Source organism: Callithrix jacchus, chromosome 5, assembly GCF_049354715.1.
Source record: "Callithrix jacchus isolate 240 chromosome 5, calJac240_pri, whole genome shotgun sequence".
In the NCBI taxonomy this organism is placed as follows: domain Eukaryota; kingdom Metazoa; phylum Chordata; class Mammalia; order Primates; family Cebidae; genus Callithrix; species Callithrix jacchus.
In genome coordinates, this window is record NC_133506.1 from 4550381 (window position 1) to 4569071 (window position 18691).

Genomic DNA, 18691 nt, shown 5'->3' on the forward strand with positions numbered 1-18691 from the left:
AAAATTATAAGAATAAGGGAAAAATAAAACCTTAGTATTCATCAGCAGAAAGGTAGCTATATGGTTCTACAGTGGAGCCCTTGTAACAGCCGAGAGAGATAATCTCAAAAAATGACATTAAGTAAAAAAGGAAGCTGATGAAGAATGCATAAAGTACCATTTATACAAAGATTAAAAGCATATAAAAAATGCTGTTTACCTACAGAAAAAGTGCAGTTTACCTACAGATACAGAAAAGGTTAATAAACATGCATGGAACTGTTGTTAACCCCAATTGCAATAGGAGGGAGAAAGTAGAATGGAAGGAGCAGGGGCTTCTGCTCTATCTACATTATATATCTGAAGGAGATAAGAGCAAATTTTTTAGATTTTAAAAAGGGAGATGATGGGTGTAGATATTTCCAGGCCAGGTATGGTAGATCACACCTGTAATCCCAGCACTTTGGGAGGGAGGATCACTTGAGCCCAGGACTTCAAGACCAACCTAGGCAACATAGTGACCCCATCTCTATAAAATATAGAATGATTAGCTGGGCACAGTGGTGTGTGCCTGTGGTCCCAGTACCACATGCCTGTAGTCCCAGCTACTTGGGAGGCTGCCTCAGAAGGATCACTTGGGCCTGGGAAGTCGAGGTGGCAGTGAGCTGTGATTGTGTCGCTTGGCAGACTGGGCAACAGAGTGAGACCCTGTCAAAAAAAAAAAGAAATTTCCCTTATCTTTTTGTATTCTTGAAATAGTTCACTAAAAAACAAAAATCGTGCCAATACCAGTACTCTATTCTAGGGATTTTTTTTTCTAGGAATAATAAGGATGAACAACCCTGCCACTGTTATGATACCCCCAGGTGGAAATGTGTCGTCTTCCATGATGGCACCAGGCCCCAATCCAGAGCTGCAGCCCAGGACTCCTCGCCCTGCTTCTCAGTCAGGTAATGACTTCCAATCTTTGAGGATTGAAGAGTCTGAGACTTCCTGCATAGATCATTATAAAATTCAGTTATCTCTGATGCTGTATTTCTAATTTCTGAACTCAAAATGTCACCTTTACAAAATCTGACCTGGTTTCTTCAAGCCAAATGTTATGATTTAATTTTCAGAATTTCTTACTGTTTTCTTATCAGTTATACCCCAACATTCCTAAAAGTGTGCCTTGGCCTGCTTAGTCCTGAAAGATGCTCATTACATAGAATTCTGTAGTCAAGTAAATTTGGTAAATGCATCATACTTTACCCTCCCTCCTGGAGATTCACAAGTAACATATTGGAGGCACAGAAAGTCCTGCAATGGAGAAATCCATCTAGGGCGTTAGATTCAGTGTTTCCCGAACCTAATTGTTTTGCTTTCTTATAACACTAATTAACATAGTTCTCCAGAATACGATTTGGTAAATACTGCTCTCCATGTTCTACGTTTCGCTCTTATGTCCACTACTGACCAAGCTCCAAGCTCCTTTTAAGGATTCATCTATCATCTTGGTGTGCTGCTTCACACATAGAAGGTATTCACGGCCGGGCGCGGTGGCTCACGTCTGTAATCCCAGCAGTTTGGGAGGCCGAGGCGGGTGGATCACGAGGTCAGGAGATGAGACCATCCTGGTCGAAATGGTGAAACCCCGTCTCTACGAAAGATATAAAAAAATTAGCTGGGCATGGTGGCGCATGCCTGTAATCCCAGCTACTCTGGAGGCTGAGGCAGGAGAATTGCCTGAACCCAGGAGGCGGAGGTTGCTGTGAGCCGAGATCGCGCCATTGCACTCCAGCCTGGGTAACAAGAGCGAAACTCCGTATCAAAAAAAAAAAAGAAGGTATTCACAACCATTTATTTTATTGAATAGTACCAGCAGATTTTACTCTATATATCCAGAATTGCAAAGGTCACTGCTCTAGGATCTAGATTGCAGTAGGTTAATTATTGCTTTGTTGACTATCTTTAAACAGATGCAATGGATCCACTCCTCCCTGGGCTCCATATACAGCAGCAAAGTCATCCCTCAGGATCTTTAGCTCCCCCGCACCACCCAATGCAGCCTGTCTCTGTGAACAGACAAATGAACCCAGCTAATTTTCCCCAGCTGCAGCAGCAGCAGCAACAGCAGCAACAGCAGCAGCAACAGCAACAGCAGCAACAGCAGCAGCAGCAGCAGCAGCAACAGTTGCAGGCAAGACCCCCACAGCAACATCAGCAGCAACAGCCACAGGGAATGCGACCCCAGTTTACTGCCCCAACTCAGGTGCCTGTTCCTCCAGGCTGGAACCAGCTGCCTTCTGGAGCCCTTCAACCTCCTCCAGCCCAGAGTTCTCTGGGCACAATGACTGCAAACCAAGGGTGGAAGAAGGCTCCCTTGCCTGGCCCAATGCAACAGCAACTCCAGGCAAGACCATCCTTAGCCACGGTACAGACGCCTTCCCACCCTCCCCCTCCATATCCCTTTGGCAGCCAGCAAGCCTCACAGGCCCACACAAACTTTCCTCAGATGAGCAATCCAGGCCAGTTCACAGCTCCTCAGATGAAGAGTTTGCAGGGAGGGCCCTCTAGGGTCCCAACTCCCCTGCAGCAGCCCCACCTCACCAACAAGTCTCCTGCCTCCTCACCCTCCTCCTTCCAGCAGGGATCCCCTGCATCCTCCCCGACGGTTAACCAAACTCAGCAGCAGATGGGACCAAGGCCATCTCAAAATAACCCACTTCCCCAGGGATTTCAGCAGCCTGTCAGCTCTCCGGGTCGGAGTCCTATGGTTCAACAGGGAAATGTGCCACCTAACTTCATGGTGATGCAGCAGCAGCCACCAAACCAGGGGCCACAGAGTTTACATCCAGGCCTAGGAGGTGAGGAACATGGTAGCAGTTTGTGTTGGTAACTTTACTGGAGGTAGACCTTAGCAGAACTTCAGTTTTTAGACTTAATGGAGGGAGTGGAATAAGGATGTAATTATTTGGTTTTGTGGATATGGTGGTGACACTTGATATGACTTAGTTAACTTGATACATTATGCAGCATCTTGTTGGTTAAATTTAAGCTAGCTCTCTGGACTAAAGTGCAGGTAAAATTCAATGTAGAGATGTTCATTTTGTTTTTCAAATTATTTTTGCTTGATCTTGTAATAGTAAATTAAAATGTCCAGAAGAAAAATGCATTTTGTTAACAATTTTAAACTTCTCAGTTGTTGAAAAATTAAGATTATTCAATAGAGCAAAAATGACAAGAACAGGGTCTCATTGAAGAAAAGGCCCTTCTAGTTATCAATTTTGATAATCCTAGTTAATAAAATAGTAAGCATGGTACTTGTTAAGTTTGATTAAAGTATTAAAGGGGAATAAGTTCAGAAATCATTGACTTTTATAGTTTTATAATGCCAATGCCTGCTCCTTAGAGAGGGAATTCCACCAGTTATACCTAAAGGAGATTTATTTATTTATTTTGTAAGGTGCCTCTTGTATGAAGAAAAAGCAATGGAGCTTAATGTGTGAGAGGTAAAACGATTACAGTAAAACTTATCCATCTCCATGTTTATTATTTATTCTTATTAATCATTGATCTAGTGCACATGAATGTGCTTGGAGCTTTTCAGTAAGGTATAGAGAGTGTCAGTTAATACTGTCATCTGATAAACATACCCCCCACCAAAAGACACCCATTGCCTACCCAGAAAAAAACCCTTGCATCTTTAGTACAACATAGCAAAGGCATGTTCCCATGGTTTCTGGTGAAGTTAAGTTGCTCATCAGTCTTTCACTCTCTTATAATTAATTTCGCTGACATGCAGGCTCTAATATTTGAATCCTAAGAAGTTCTTAGAAAATGCAAGAGTGTTTCAGCTCCAAATTTCACTGTTCTGGGTATCTAGCCCTGGATCAGTGGAAGCTGGGTAGTCCCTCCTGCAAATGTGATTACTGATTTAATTACAGTGGGAGCATGCAAATGGGACTTGTCACTGTTAAAGAAAGGACAAATGCGTATTTGTCTACAAAGAGCTTTTCAGGGCACTGAAAATTTGGCCCTTAAAAAATAAATGGGCCGGGCGCGGTGGCTCACGCCTGTAATCCCAGCACTTTGGGAGGCTGAGGCAGGCGGATCACCTGAGGTCAGGAGTTCAAGACCAGCCTGGCCAACATGATGAAACCCCGTCTCTACTAAAAATACAAAAATTAGCCAGGTGTGGTGGTGCACACTTGTAATCCCAGCTACTTGGGAGGCTGAGGCAGGGAGAATTGCTTGAACCTGGGAGGCGGAGGTTGCAGTGAGCGAAGATTGCGCCACTCCAGCCTGGCCAACAGAGGAAGATTCCATCTCAAAAAAAATTAAATAAATAAATAAATAAATGGATGAATATAATAAATTTTTAAGTGAGTTTAGGTCTTGATGCTTTCATAGAGCAGATGATATGCTCACCTAGGTGATCTGGCCACATCAAGGCCTGTGTTGTAAATGATAAGTGGGTTCTGAGATTCTCCTTATTATAAATTTGTTTTCTAAAATTAGCCCTTTCCAAAAGGAACTGATACCTGAGAAAGATTCCAGTAGAGTATGGTTTTTGGTACCAAAGCTGTCAGAATCACAGCAAACCTTATGAGCAGAAAGCATAATGATTTAATATAACATCACTTTGAAGCTCCCGTGAACTGTTTCTAGTCTCCTGTCTCTTCCAAAGAGACAAGTGCAATATTGAGGGGAAATTTTCTGCAAAGGAGACTCTTGTCACCAGTTTCCCTCAAAGGAAAAAAAAAAAAATCACCAATCTATCCTTAATATCAGGACCCAGTTCTTTCTTTTATACTATTTCACATCAATTTGTTTGAAATGAGAGAATTTAGCATATTCCTTTGGTGCCTGTGTTAAAGTATGTAAAGTTTTGAGGTCCATTGTTAACAATTACAGAGAAAAGTGAGCCCTCAAACCTTGCTGTGGCGTGGCCTCATCACATTTAGGGAGCAGATTGCCATCTTTTCCTTGGCATGTTCTAAGTGTAAATTTTTTAGTATTTATTTTTCATTAATGCTCATATAAAAGATTGTGTTGATTTTTTTAACCATCTTTCCCAACCTTATTATTAAAGATCCTACCAGTGTGACAGAGAGAGCTAAGCCAGTGGAGACTTCATGCAGCTCATCCTTCCTTATTCATTCCATATCTAAGCAAGAGTATAAATTTGCTAGGTAACTGCCTTACTCATTGTTTTCTATTAAGGAATGCCTAAACGCCTCCCACCTGGCTTCTCACCAGGACAGGCCAATCCGAACTTTATGCAAGGTCAGGTGCCTTCGACCACAGCAACCACCCCTGGGAATTCGGGAGCCCCTCAGCTGCAAGCAAATCAAAATGTCCAGCATGCAGGTTTGTTTTCTGTGATTTGTTCAGCCAGCATTTATTGAGCATTGCGTAGTAACTTGATAGACAACAGAAATACATAGATAAATAGTAAGTCTTGATCTCCCCCCTTAAGTTCAAGCCCATAAATAATTATTCTTTCAGGGCAGTAACATTTGTCAGTATGTCAAAAGTAGGTAAATGTCACAGGAACCCAGAAACATCTAAGAGAGGGAGATGGAACTTGAGTTAGAGCAGGAATCAGCAGGTTTTTTTTTTTCTCTGAAGGCCCAGATAGTAAATATTCTTGGCTTTTCAGGTTATATAGTCTCTTGTTGGAGCTAATCAACTCTGTGATGGTAGCACAAAAAGTGGCCATAAACAGTACATAAACAAACAAGCTTGGCAGCATTCTAAACACTTGTTTATTTACAAACCAGTAGTCGGCCATAGTGTGCTGACCCCTGAGTTAGAGCTTGCTCAGGTAGTAAAAGGGATAAAGGAATTTCTGGCAATGAAAGCTATAGATAAAAAGGCATGGAGGCATGTTTGGACAATGGTAACTTATTAAAGCTCTATGTGGTACATATTAAGCTTTGTTCATGCTGAGTGTCTGAATTCTGGTTTACAGTGTGATATTTTTCAGACTTGATTAATTCAGATTTAATACCAACAGTATATTGTAAAAAAGAAGAAATTTTGGAGAAGAAATAAGATACAGGGAAATGGCTAAAAAGTATTTGCAAACCAGTAATGTATAAGCTCAAACTTCATGTTTCTGGTTGCTGAAGGAGCATGTGACTAATCCTCTTACCCTTTCTCACTGAAGCAGTTTGGACTGAGATTCTGAATTCCCATCCCCACAATTTAGTAATTTGACTCCAACTTTAATCAGAAAGCACTAAGGAATGAGAAAAAAATCTGACTTTACAAAAAACATTGACACTATTTCTGGCAGGGTGAGAGAAGGGTAGAGCAAACTTTGAATTGCCCTATCTGCTAATGTGAAACTGCATTCCTGAGTTATGTGAATTCATGTTTTTTTAGTAGAAAGTTTTACAGACTGGGCACAGTGGCTCACGCCTATAATCCCAACACTTTGAGAAGCCAAGGCAGAGGGATCACTTGAGGTCATGAGTTCAAGACCAGCCTGGCCAACATGGTGAAACCCCATCGCTACTAAAAATATAAAAATTAGCCAGGCATGGTGGCTCATGCTTGTAATCCGAGCTACTTGAGAGGCTGAAGTGGAAGGATCACTTGAACCTGGGAGGCAGAGGTTGCAGTGAGCCGAGATTGCACCCCTGCACTCCAGCCTAGGTGACACAGCAGGACTCCATCTCAAAAAAAAAAAAACAAAGTTTAAAACAATGACAAAGTCATTTCTTATTTCTCCACTGTATCACAGCTGTTTTGTGTTTTCATATAGTACCTTCCACATGTACTTTTTTGTTTTGTGTTTCACCATGTTGGCCAGGCTGGTCAACATGGTGAAACCCTGCCTCTACTAAAAATACAAATATTAGCCGGAGTGCTGTTGTGCATCTGTAGCCCCAGCTACTGGGGAGGCTGAGGCATGAGAATCACTTGAATCCAAGAGGTGGAGGTTGCAGTGAGCCAAGGTTGTATCAGAGCAAGATTCTGTCTCAAAAAACAAAACAAAAAGTGAAAAATAAAAGGGATAAAATGAACTACAAAGTTATTCAGTTAAACGGGGAGATAATGCAAGTAGCTATAGGAAAATCCCAAAGACCCAATAAATAAATATGCACTACAGCAAGTCAGGTAGCAACTTTTGTCTAAATTAGAAATCGCTGAGAAGACTAGAACATGTGCCACGTGATCCACCAGGGACTGCGCAGGGTGGAGCCACTGAGGTTTTAGCAGCTTCCAGGTGGATCATCTAGTCAGTTGACTCCCACCAGAGGCTCAGCTTCCAGATCAAAATTAACTACTTTTTACCACATCAGAGCAAAGGAAACTAAGTGCAGTATCCAGATATCACACACATAGCCTTTGAGAGTCATTATTACTAAAGTTTTCCAAGAAGCATTTTTTTTTTTTTTGAGACGGAGTTTTGCTCTTGTTTCCCAGGCTGGAGTGCAATGGCACGATCTCGGCTCACTGCAACCTCCGCTTCCTGGGTTCAGGCAATTCTCCTGCTTCAGCCTCCTGAGTAGCTGGGATTACAGGCACGTGCCACCATGCCCAGCTAACTTTTTGTATTTTTAGTAGAGACGGGGTTTCACCATGTTGACCAGGATGGTCTCCATCTGTTGACCTCGTGATCCACCCGCCTCGGCCTCCCAAAGTGCTGGGATTACAGGCTTGAGCCACCGCGCCCGGCCCCCAAGAAGTATTTTTAAATGTCTTCTCATCATTGTTGAGGTTTTCCTAAGAGGACACTTCATATTCTTTGTTTCCCTGGCTCATTTATAGCAGGGTTATTTCACTAGTCCATAGTGCTTTTTAAATTTAATTTAATTTATTGAGACAAGGTTTCTCTGTCATCCAGGCTGGAGTGCAGTGGCGTGATCTTGGCTCACTTCAACTTCCACCTCTCAGGCTCAAACGATCTGCCTGTCTTAGCCTCCCAAAGTACTGGGATTATAGGCATGAACCCCCCGAGTCCAGCCCCTACAAGTCATTTTAAAACAATGAGTTGCTACCTTTCTCATTATTTAATCTGAAAGAAAGTAAACTTTCTTGATCTTTGAAATGTTAAATCTTTAAGATACCATATGGGAGTATAGAAACTGTTTCTCCTTCTCTGTTGTGTGGTCATTGGGAATGTAAGCAGTTATCTCACAGCCACATCTCTGTAGTTTAGAAAACTCACAGGAAATAGTATGTCATCATCACATTTATGTTGGTCAGTGGATATATGAGTGATGGATGTCTTGCTAAGTAATATAACTTGAGTATCTTAATGCCAATAAGATAAAAATATTTCTTTCTGAAACTTTGCCTTTTTTTTTTTTAAGGTGGTCAAGGAGCTGGTCCTCCTCAAAACCAGATCCAGGTGTCCCATGGGCCACCAAATATGATGCAGCCCAGCCTCATGGGAATTCATGGCAACATGAACAATCAGCAGGCTGGTAGTTCTGGGGTTCCTCAGGTGAACCTCAGCAACATTCAAGGCCAGCCCCAGCAGGGCCCACCATCTCAGCTAATGGGCATGCACCAGCAGATCGTGCCCTCCCAGGGCCAGATGGTCCAGCAACAAGGAACCTTGAACCCTCAGAACCCTATGATCCTTTCAAGGGCCCAGCTTATGCCACAGGGCCAGATGATGGTGAACCCTCCGAGCCAAAATCTTGGACCCTCACCTCAAAGGATGACCCCACCCAAGCAGATGCTCTCCCAGCAAGGCCCACAAATGATGGCGTCACATAACCAGATGATGGGGCCTCAGGGGCAGGTTTTGCTCCAACAGAACCCAATGATAGAGCAGATCATGACCAATCAAATGCAGGGGAATAAGCAGCAGTTTAACTCTCAGAACCAATCCAATGTCATGCCGGGACCAGCACAGATAATGAGGGGACCAACTCCGAACATGCAAGGAAATATGGTGTTTACGGGACAGATGTCAGGACAGATGCTGCCCCAGCAAGGGCCTGTGAACAACAGTCCATCTCAGGTTATGGGGATTCAGGGGCAGGTCCTGCGGCCCCCAGGGCCCAGCCCACATATGGCTCAGCAACACGGTGATCCTGCTACTACAGCAAATAATGACGTCAGTTTGTCTCAGATGATGCCTGACGTTAGCATGCCACAAACCAACATGGTCCCCCCCCATGTGCAGGCCATGCAGGGAAACAGTGCCTCGGGAAACCACTTCTCAGGCCACGGGATGCCTTTCAATGCACCTTTCAGTGGAGCTCCCAATGGAAATCAGATGTCCTGTGGTCAAAATCCAGGCTTCCCAGTCAGTAAGGATGTCACACTAACAAGCCCATTGTTGGTCAACTTATTGCAGAGTGACATCTCTGCAGGCCATTTTGGGGTAAACAATAAGCAAAATAATACCAACGCAAATAAACCGAAGAAGAAGAAACCCCCTCGGAAGAAGAAAAATAGTCAGCAAGATGTAAAGTAGGTTGTGATGGTTTTGCCTCAAATTTTATTTGTTTTCTATGTGGACAACTTTCTTTGATGGAAAAATTTACATAATATTAAATTAGAATAGTATAATGAAATCCCCCTGCTTCAACAATTATCAACTCATAGCCTATCTTGCCTTCATCGGTGCTCTTTTCTATTAGCCTCTTGAGTATTTCAAAGCAAATTCACTTGGTAAATATTTCACTGTATGTCTCTAAAAGATAAGGACAGTTTTTAATATCCCCTCCCAATATCATTAGCACATCTGGAAAACTAATACTTCCTTAATACTTTCATATCCAATGTTCAAACTTCCCTAATTATCTCACATTTTTTTCTTACAACTTATTCAAATAAGGATCCAAGTAAGATTCAGATGTTGGAATTGGCTGGTAAATCTCTTAATTCTACAGTGTCAGGGGGGTTTTGGCAATCAGAACCTGAACAAAGCACTGACTTTAGGCCTGTGATGGCTGTTGGGGAACCAGAGAGGCCAAATGTGTTTTGGAAATTAAAACTACTGCTGTCTCTCAAATAGAAATGGTTTTTTTGCACAGGTGCCTTTCCTTTAAAGGCTCTTTATCATCCCTAGAAGCTTAAAACCCCACGCTAAGATGATTGGACCTTTTAAATCAGTTACCCTTTCAGTAAACATTCTCCAGGTGAGTTATTTTGCAAGATCACACCAGGAAAGGCAATTAACAATTTGTATTTCACTTCCTGAAGCTAAGTATTAATTTGTTTTGGGGTGTAATAAAATGTTTCCAGAAGGAATATTGATTGAGCTAGATTTTCTGCCTTTAATCATAAAACTAAAATTTAGAGACATTTATTATGAGAAAATAATGACTAATGAATGTAAAACAAGTTAATGGAAATAAATTGCTAGAATCATAGAAGAATAATCAGGGAACTTTATTTATACAAGCTTAAATGTTCAAAATAAAATCAACTACCTTTATCCCAGCCTTCCCACAACATTCTTTGATCGTACTGTATTATATCATGCTCACTTGCTGCTGCTTGAATCTTTTACTTTAAAAGCTAATCATGGTATATTATTAATATTAACCTATATTTTCCTGAATTCAAACTTAATAAGTCCTTTAATTATCTAATTATCTAATTTTTCTGATAGCGCTTTCTCAGTTAAATTCTTTATGAGTCTCAGCCTGTGGGAATAATTACTTAATAAATATTTTATTCTCTCAGTAGTCTGGGAGTAAACTTGCAAGGTTATTCAGTTGCCTCTGGTGTGCGTTTTTTGCCATCTTCACCAGCCCTTAAGGAAATTGCTTACTTAGGTCTACAAATTGTGAAAGGGACCTTATACAGCATCAAGACTCCTAGGAAAGAGAGACAGTGGGTTTACAGGAAAAGTACTTGCTTCCAGCTCTACCACTAGTTCACCGTGGAACCTTGGGCCTGTCTCATATACCTTTCTGGGCCTTTGTTTTCTCTTTCATAACATGAGGATGCTCGACCGGATATCTGAGATTTTTTAGTAGTGCAGTTTTCTGAAAGTAAAGGTTACCACTGAATCCTTGCCCATAATTTAAAGTGAGAGAGAAGTTTTACAAAGAGCAAATTATCATAGGGGTCTGGATGTGCTGAAGATCTGCTTCAGGTTCGAAATTTCCATGTGCTGGGGCTTTTAAAATGGATTCTGGTGGCTTATGAAACTATAAAGAGTATAATGAGACAAAACTACCTAAAAGTGGGTGAACGAAATCAGGGCAAAGGAAAACTAAGGTAGGAAAGAAAAGTACAATTAGGACTGAGATTACAAACAAAATGAGGTCTGTGAGCAGTCTTGTTTTCTGAAATTGTGGGTGTTAGTAGCTACATTTTCTTCATTTTTTTTCTTCCCCACTAAAAATATTAAGCTACATCCAGGTAAAAGTGAAGGCATCTCAAAGCCAATGGAGATGTCTGCAAAGACTCATTCTGCAGCAAAATTTTTGTTGTGGTGGTCTCACTCTTTCTTTGTTCTCTAAATACCATTTCCATCAGCCAACCTATACAACCTTTTGCAAGGTGTTATGAATTGAACACCCACTGTTATATCCACAAAAAAGAAACAGTCAGACCCCCTAGTTGAATTTGATTGCCACATTGAAGATAAGTGGTTTCACAGGAACAGTACCTTATAATGTTGATAGGTCTATGATCAGGTCAACATCTAAAGAACGGGTAATTACATGACAATTACTGCATCAGGATTTGTGGAAAGCATTTTGAGTAAATACAGTGCTGTTAGTTTAAGCAGATTTTTAACATTTAATGACATTGCCCGATTATTTTTATGCCAATAATTAATATCTACACTAGAGAGATATGAATAATGGTAATGCAAACATTTTAGTTCTTCAGAAATAGTGGAAGGGTTAAGCTAGTTTTGTGTATTTTCTATACAACTTATTCTAAAATAATTTAATTAATTTATTTATTTTTAGCACTGCAGATACTCGCCCAGCTGGTCTGGAAGAGGCTGATCAGCCACCGTTGCCTGGAGAACAAGGAATTAACTTGGATAACTCAGGCCCTAAACTGCCAGAATTTTCAAACCGGCCACCAGGTGATAAAATGTTAGCTAGATTGTACACTTAACATCACATGTGCATGCGGCATTACAAGACTTCTTTGTCTTTGAGGAAACAATAGGATTTTATTTTATCTGCTAACTAGTCTACTTTAATATGTCTGGTATTTGGACTTTTGCCTTGATATTAAGTAAAAATTTCAAATAATACCTTTTGAAGGCACATACACATATACATTCTATCCAAATTTATCTTTGTTATTTTAAGTCCTCATAAAATGAGCCACATGAAATGTGGCTGAGCATGCTGGCTCATCCACCTGTAATCCCAGCACTTTGAGAGGCCAAGATGAGCAGATCGCTTGAGCCCAAGTGTTCAAGACCAGCCTGGGCAACATGGTAAAACCTCGTCTCTACTAAAAAAAATTTTTTTTAATTACCGGGGTATGGTGACATGCACCTATAGTCCCAGCTACTCAGGAGACTGAAATGGGAGCATCACCTGAGCCCAGGAGGTCGAGGTTGAAGTCATGTCACTGCACTCCAACCTGGGCTACAAGGGTGAGACTCTGTCTCAAAAAAAAAAAAAAGAAAAGAAACTGAAATGTGAAATGCCTCTTTATTCTTGTCATTGTCAAGGTTCTAGTTGGCATCAGAATAGGATAAGATTAAATGGAGAGATGATTTCACCCTAATCCTGCTTGCCTGCCTTTCCTGCAGCATTTCTTTCTGGGGCTTTCTCAAAGCAGGGGTTAAAGTCTTTTTTAAACCAGGGTTTAAAACAAGGTGATCTTTTTTATAGAAGTTTCATTATTGAGTCTTTAAAATATAAAGAAGATATAAAGAATAATAAAAGAGACACCCGTGTATCTACCACCTAGGTTAATAATTTATAATAAATAGGACCAATGTTAGAAGCCCCTTTGTTGTACCCTCTCTGATTACAAAATGATACTATCTTTTACATGTTGAACAATTATGTCAAAGATGGAAAAGCTCCTAAAATTGATTCATTCAAACCTAGATATTATAGAACCAAGGCCAGCTGCCATAATATCTCTATACCTGGTTATCTTGGCCTGAGCAATGACTTGTAACTTTATTCCCCTATGACATGGATGAAGATGCACAACCCCTCACACATAGGTTACTCTCCCCTTTGTGTGCAGAGGATATGTTTTGTTTCTTCCTCACTAGTTATTTCAACTCCTTTTTGGCATGAAAAGTGACATTATTTTAGAAATAAACTTCAGTCTACCCCTAACTTATGTATTTTAAAAGTGAATCTAAAAAAAAAAAGCCAAATCCATCATGATGTCAATACTTTGTGTTATTTATTACAAATTGTTTGGGCATACCACACTCCCCATCAGTGAGATGCAGCAGCATAGCTAAGACTGGGAGGTCATCAGTCTTTAGGGTATGTGTCCAGAAGGCATTGTAAGCAGGAACGTGCCTTCTTGCCTCAAATACTTCTGAACACTTCTTACGTGAATGCTAGGGGTCTTTGTATACATTTATTGTCTTCTTTCTGCACACTGGGGGCCTGCAGGCTATAATGGGTTTGAGTTGCTATGCAGTCTTAAACAAAAGTCCGAATTTAAATGCCTTTAAAGAGGGCATCTTCTCTGCAGTTTGGCACTGTTGACAGGACACCTGCTGTCTTATACCAGTCCACTTCTATTCTCTATTATCTGCCCAGCCCCTAAAGGCATAGGAGTTTGCATTCCCTGAGTAATAAATTTGGTTTGTGATTGTGTTATGGGCACTGTGTGTGTCCTGGCTTTCCCTCTTCACCATTCTGTCATGTCAACCCCAATCTGTCTTATCATTAGTACCTTTTGGACTGCTGCCTCCAGCTTCTGGACTCTGTAGCAGCCATGTCCTTAACTGTTACTTTTGAGAGGCTGCTGTATTGTCTGTGCTGTCCTCTTTGGTATTTACTGTACTATATGGTGGGCTGGTTTTAAAAATGAAAGGCATCCATGTCATACCCCTGACATCAATGGGCTTTTGCAGAAATTACAATTTTCTTAATGTGAGAACCCCAGACTGAATGTGAAAAATAAGGACCCACTATATTTGACTATGTAGTTGAAAGGACAATTGAACCATAGAAATGCCGTATGTTATTGGCTTTATAAAGGTCAAGAAGTTACTCAGGCCTAAAATAAAAAAGGATTTTTTAAAAAACCTTCAAAACTGGATTCTACACATTGTATTCATTAATACCATGGGAATCTTTGGCCAGAAGACATTAATTAGCTATTGATTACTGAGTCTGACCCAAAAAATTTGGTAGCTGCATGAAAATGTTGAGTCTGCATTGCTTTTGACTGCCAGAGCCAATTGTTCTTATTCCTACACCTTCCTAAAACCTCTCTAATGTACTTTTCATGCAACAATGGAATAAATCTAGCTTGTGCAATCGAAATTGTATTCCATATATACCCAGCTGTATACCCACTTTTTCCCACTGAACCACTGTTACTCTTGGTTTGCATATCTTTTTATCCTTTCTGATTGTCAAGTTTTGGTTCTAAAATGCCAAGTAAAATCTTTACAAAAGAGAGAATCATTTGAGATGTTGCCCTCTGCATATCTAGAAGACATTGTCCTTCAGGTTTCTTTTCCCAAAATTATTTTTTATTCCTGAGGGCTATGCTTCTGTCTTATTCTCAAGCTGTGGATTCATGGAAACTATTTCTCCAAATAGAGATTTGCATGTAAGAAAGTAAATGGAAATTAATAACACTTCAGTGCCCTAGTTTTATTTTCAGTGTGTATATCAGCTTCTGTTAGCTCCTGCTATTTACCAAACTGATTTACGTCTGAGGGGCAATTTTAATTCAGTTGGTTTCCCCCAAAGGATTAAGCCTCAAGGATGCGGCATAGTGTATGAAGCCAATGAATTGGAATAATTTTAAATCTTTCTTAAGGAACTGAGTCCTAGAATTTTATATTTTACTTCTGTTGAAAGAATAAAAAGCCTGTCTTCAATTCTGCTATTTTCAATAAAATCACATCTTTTTAAAAAATTATTCCTGTTCTAACAGAAGAAGTGAATCCTAAATGCTTTACTTCATTCACAAGTACATTGAAATATTGATTATGTCTACATGAGACCTGAATCCTGGGTGGCCAGGCACTTGCTGTTGATGGAGTTTTTTTCATTTCACCTGAATGTTTGGCTGGTATAGGCTCAGTTATTTTCAGTGCATAGCACAGAAAATCAGGCTGTGAGTACAGTCATGGTTCATTCAGACCCTGCACACCAAGGAGCTCTAGGTTTTTGATGCTTTGCTTTTTGCTTCCTTAAGCACTGTGTCCCTTTTGCTTATATCACATAATGAGGGGCTGCCCCATGCCACAGGAGTGGGCGTGCCTGAGCTGTTTGTGCATAATCTGTGCCACCTAGATGAGTATTGCTTGGCTATACTCTAAAGGTAGCAACATTTTCTTGCTGAAAAATCTAACTTCCCTGATTTGGGGGGCTTGTTTTAGGTTATCCTTCTCAACCAGTTGAACAGAGGCCACTTCAGCAGATGCCTCCTCAACTCATGCAGCATGTGGCACCCCCACCACAGCCACCACAGCAGCAGCCACAGCCACAACTGCCTCAGCAGCAGCAGCCACCACCTCCCAGTCAGCCACAGTCACAGCAGCAGCAGCAACAGCAGCAGCAGCAGCAGCAAATGATGATGATGCTCATGATGCAGCAGGATCCCAAATCAGTTAGGCTTCCAGTCTCTCAAAGTGTCCATCCTCCAAGAGGCCCCCTGAATCCTGACTCCCAGAGAATGCCCATGCAACAGAGTGGCAGTATGCCTGTCATGGTCAGTCTGCAAGGACCTACCTCCGTGCCACCATCACCTGATAAACAAAGAATGCCAATGCCTGTGACTACTCCTTTGGGAAGCAATTCAAGGAAAATGGTCTATCAGGAGAGCCCGCAGAATCCTTCCAGCTCACCACTGGCGGAGATGGCCTCACTCCCTGAAGCAAGTGGCAGTGAAGCACCATCTGTCTCAGGAGGCCCAAACAACATGCCGTCACATGTAGTACTTCCCCAAAATCAGTTAATGATGACAGGGCCAAAACCTGGACCATCACCCCTTTCAGCAACTCAAGGTGCAACCCCCCAGCAACCCCCTGTAAATTCCCTGCCCAGCTCTCACGGCCACCACTTTCCAAATGTGGCCGCACCAACCCAGACATCTAGGCCCAAAACACCAAACAGAGCCAGCCCCAGACCCTATTATCCTCAGACACCCAACAACCGCCCTCCCAGCACAGAACCTTCAGAAATCAGTCTGTCACCAGAAAGACTCAATGCCTCCATAGCAGGACTCTTCCCTCCACAGATTAATATTCCTTTACCTCCTAGGCCAAATTTAAACAGGGGCTTTGATCAACAAGGCCTAAATCCAACAACTTTGAAGGCCATTGGGCAAGCACCTTCAAATCTTACGATGAATCCTTCCAATTTTGCTGCCCCACAAACTCACAAGTTAGACTCTGTGGTAGTGACTTCTGGAAAGCAGTCTAATTCTGGAGCAACGAAACGGGCAAGTCCAAGCAACAGTCGCAGGTCTAGTCCTGGGTCCAGTAGGAAAACCACTCCAAGCCCTGGAAGGCAAAATTCTAAAGCCCCTAAACTTACTCTGGCCTCTCAAACAAATGCAGCCCTGTTGCAGAATGTGGAGTTGCCGAGAAATGTATTGGTCAGTCCCACTCCTCTGACCAATCCCCCTGTGCCGGGAAGCTTTCCTAACAACAGTGGGCTAAATCCTCAGAATCCTACTGTGTCTGTGGCTGCAGTTGGGGGTGTTGTTGAGGATAACAAGGAGAGCTTGATTGTGCCTCAGGACAGTGATTGCCAGAATTCCCAGGGTAGGAAGGAACAGGTAAACGTTGAGTTAAAAGCAGTCCCTGCCCAAGAAGTTAAAATGGTTGTCCCTGAAGATCAATCCAAAAAGGATGGGCAGCCTTTGGATCCTAACAAACTTCCCAGTGTTGAAGAGAACAAAAATTTGGTGTCTCCTGCTATGAGGGAAGCACCAACATCGTTAAGTCAACTTCTTGACAACTCTGGAGCTCCTAATGTGACGATTAAACCCACTGTGCTTACAGATCTGGAAGTAACACCTCCAGTAGTTTCTGGGGAGGACCTCAAAAAAGCATCTGTCATTCCCACATTGCAGGATCCGTCTTCTTCTAAAGAACCCTCTAATTCCTTAAATTTACCTCACAGTAATGAGCCGTGTTCAACCCTTGTGCATCCCGAATTGAGTGAGGTCAGTTCTAACGTTGCACCAAGCATCCCTCCAGTAATGTCAAGACCTGTTAACTCTTCCTCCATTTCCACTCCCTTGCCCCCAAATCAAATAACTGTATTTGTCACTTCCAATCCCATCACAACTTCAGCTAACACATCAGCAGCTTTGCCAACTCACTTGCAGTCTGCATTGATGTCAACAGTCGTCACAATGCCCAACGTGGGCAGCAAGGTTATGGTTTCTGAGGGACAGTCAGCTGCTCAGTCTAATGCCCGGCCTCAGTTCATTACACCTGTCTTTATCAATTCATCTTCAATAATTCAGGTTATGAAAGGATCACAGCCAAGCACAATTCCTGCAGCCCCACTGACAACCAACTCTGGCTTGATGCCTCCCTCTGTCGCAGTTGTTGGCCCTTTACACATACCTCAGAACATAAAATTTTCTGCTCCTGTACCGCCTAATACCCCCTCCAGTAGTTCTGCTCCAAACATACAGACAGGTCGACCTTTGGTCCTTAGCTCACGAGCCACCCCTGTTCAGCTTCCTTCCCCTCCTTGTACATCTTCTCCAGTTGTCCCTCTTCATCCCCCTGTCCAGCAAGTGAAAGAATTGAATCCAGATGAGGCTAGCCCTCAGGTGAACACCTCAGCAGATCAGAACACTCTTCCCTCTTCACAGTCAACCACAATGGTTTCTCCCCTTTTGACTAATAGTCCAGGGTCCTCTGTCAACCGGCGAAGCCCAGTCTCATCTAGTAAGGGCAAAGGAAAAGTGGACAAAATTGGCCAGATTTTGTTGACCAAGGCATGTAAGAAAGTCACAGGCTCTCTTGAGAAAGGGGAAGAACAATATGGTGCAGATGGAGAGACTGAAGGCCAAGGGCTAGACACCACAGCTCCGGGGCTCGTGGGAACAGAGCAGTTATCCACAGAGCTGGACAGTAAAACCCCAACGCCCCCAGCGCCCACTCTGCTAAAAATGACCTCTAGCCCTGTGGGCCCGGGCACTGCCTCAGCAGGACCCAGCTTACCTGGCGGTGCTCTCCCCACCAGTGTACGCTCAATAGTAACCACTCTGGTACCCTCCGAGCTCATCTCCGCCGTACCGACCACAAAAAGCAATCATGGTGGCATAGCATCTGAGCCACTTGCGGGTGGCCTAGTGGAGGAGAAGGTGGGATCCCATCCAGAACTTCTACCCAGCATAGGTATGTACTTGGGGCTTCATCATCTCTTTATGTCAGTTTTTTGATGACCTAATCCCACAAGAGAAAGCATGACTCCATTTCTACTTGGAGGAAAGAGAATGGGCTAAATGGCAATAGCAGTAGTTTTATTTATTGAAAGTATGTTGGAAAATACACTTTTAAATCTCATATTAAGTTTGCATTCATTAAAGAGAGCTGAGGGCCAGGCGTGGTGGCTCACGCCTGTAATCTCAGCATTTTGGGAGGCCA

At 42.2% G+C, this 18691-nt stretch overlaps 1 protein-coding gene and 1 long non-coding RNA gene across 42 annotated transcripts in view; one reads left to right on the forward strand and one right to left on the reverse strand.

Annotated features, from left to right (window-relative positions):
• NCOA6 (nuclear receptor coactivator 6) overlaps positions 1-18691 on the forward strand; it is a 114924-nt gene that overhangs the window by 68965 nt on the left and 27268 nt on the right. For 30 of the 39 annotated variants that reach the window (XR_013535022.1, XR_004742714.3, XM_078371068.1 and 27 more), the window contains 6 exons: positions 801-929; positions 1938-2825; positions 5185-5331; positions 8289-9402; positions 11868-11989; positions 15458-18442. Coding sequence is in view for 36 of the 39 variants with exons in the window: in XM_078371068.1 (XP_078227194.1) it covers positions 801-929; positions 1938-2825; positions 5185-5331; positions 8289-9402; positions 11868-11989; positions 15458-18442 (5385 nt within the window). In the remaining 3 variants the exon portion in view is untranslated. The remainder of the gene's footprint in view (positions 1-800; positions 930-1937; positions 2826-5184; positions 5332-8288; positions 9403-11867; positions 11990-15457; positions 18443-18691) is intronic. The other 9 variants (XM_078371074.1, XM_078371075.1, XM_008995487.5 and 6 more) reach the window with 3 other exon arrangements.
• LOC128931996 (uncharacterized) overlaps positions 1-18691 on the reverse strand; it is a 66820-nt gene that overhangs the window by 45592 nt on the left and 2537 nt on the right. The window contains exons 2-3 of one of the 3 annotated variants that reach the window (XR_008481131.2): positions 1436-1618; positions 53-972 (exon numbers count right to left, since the gene is read on the reverse strand). This is a non-coding gene — a long non-coding RNA (uncharacterized LOC128931996). Of the gene's footprint in view, positions 1-52; positions 1619-18691 lie in introns of those variants that run through there. The other 2 variants (XR_008481132.2, XR_008481130.2) reach the window with 2 other exon arrangements.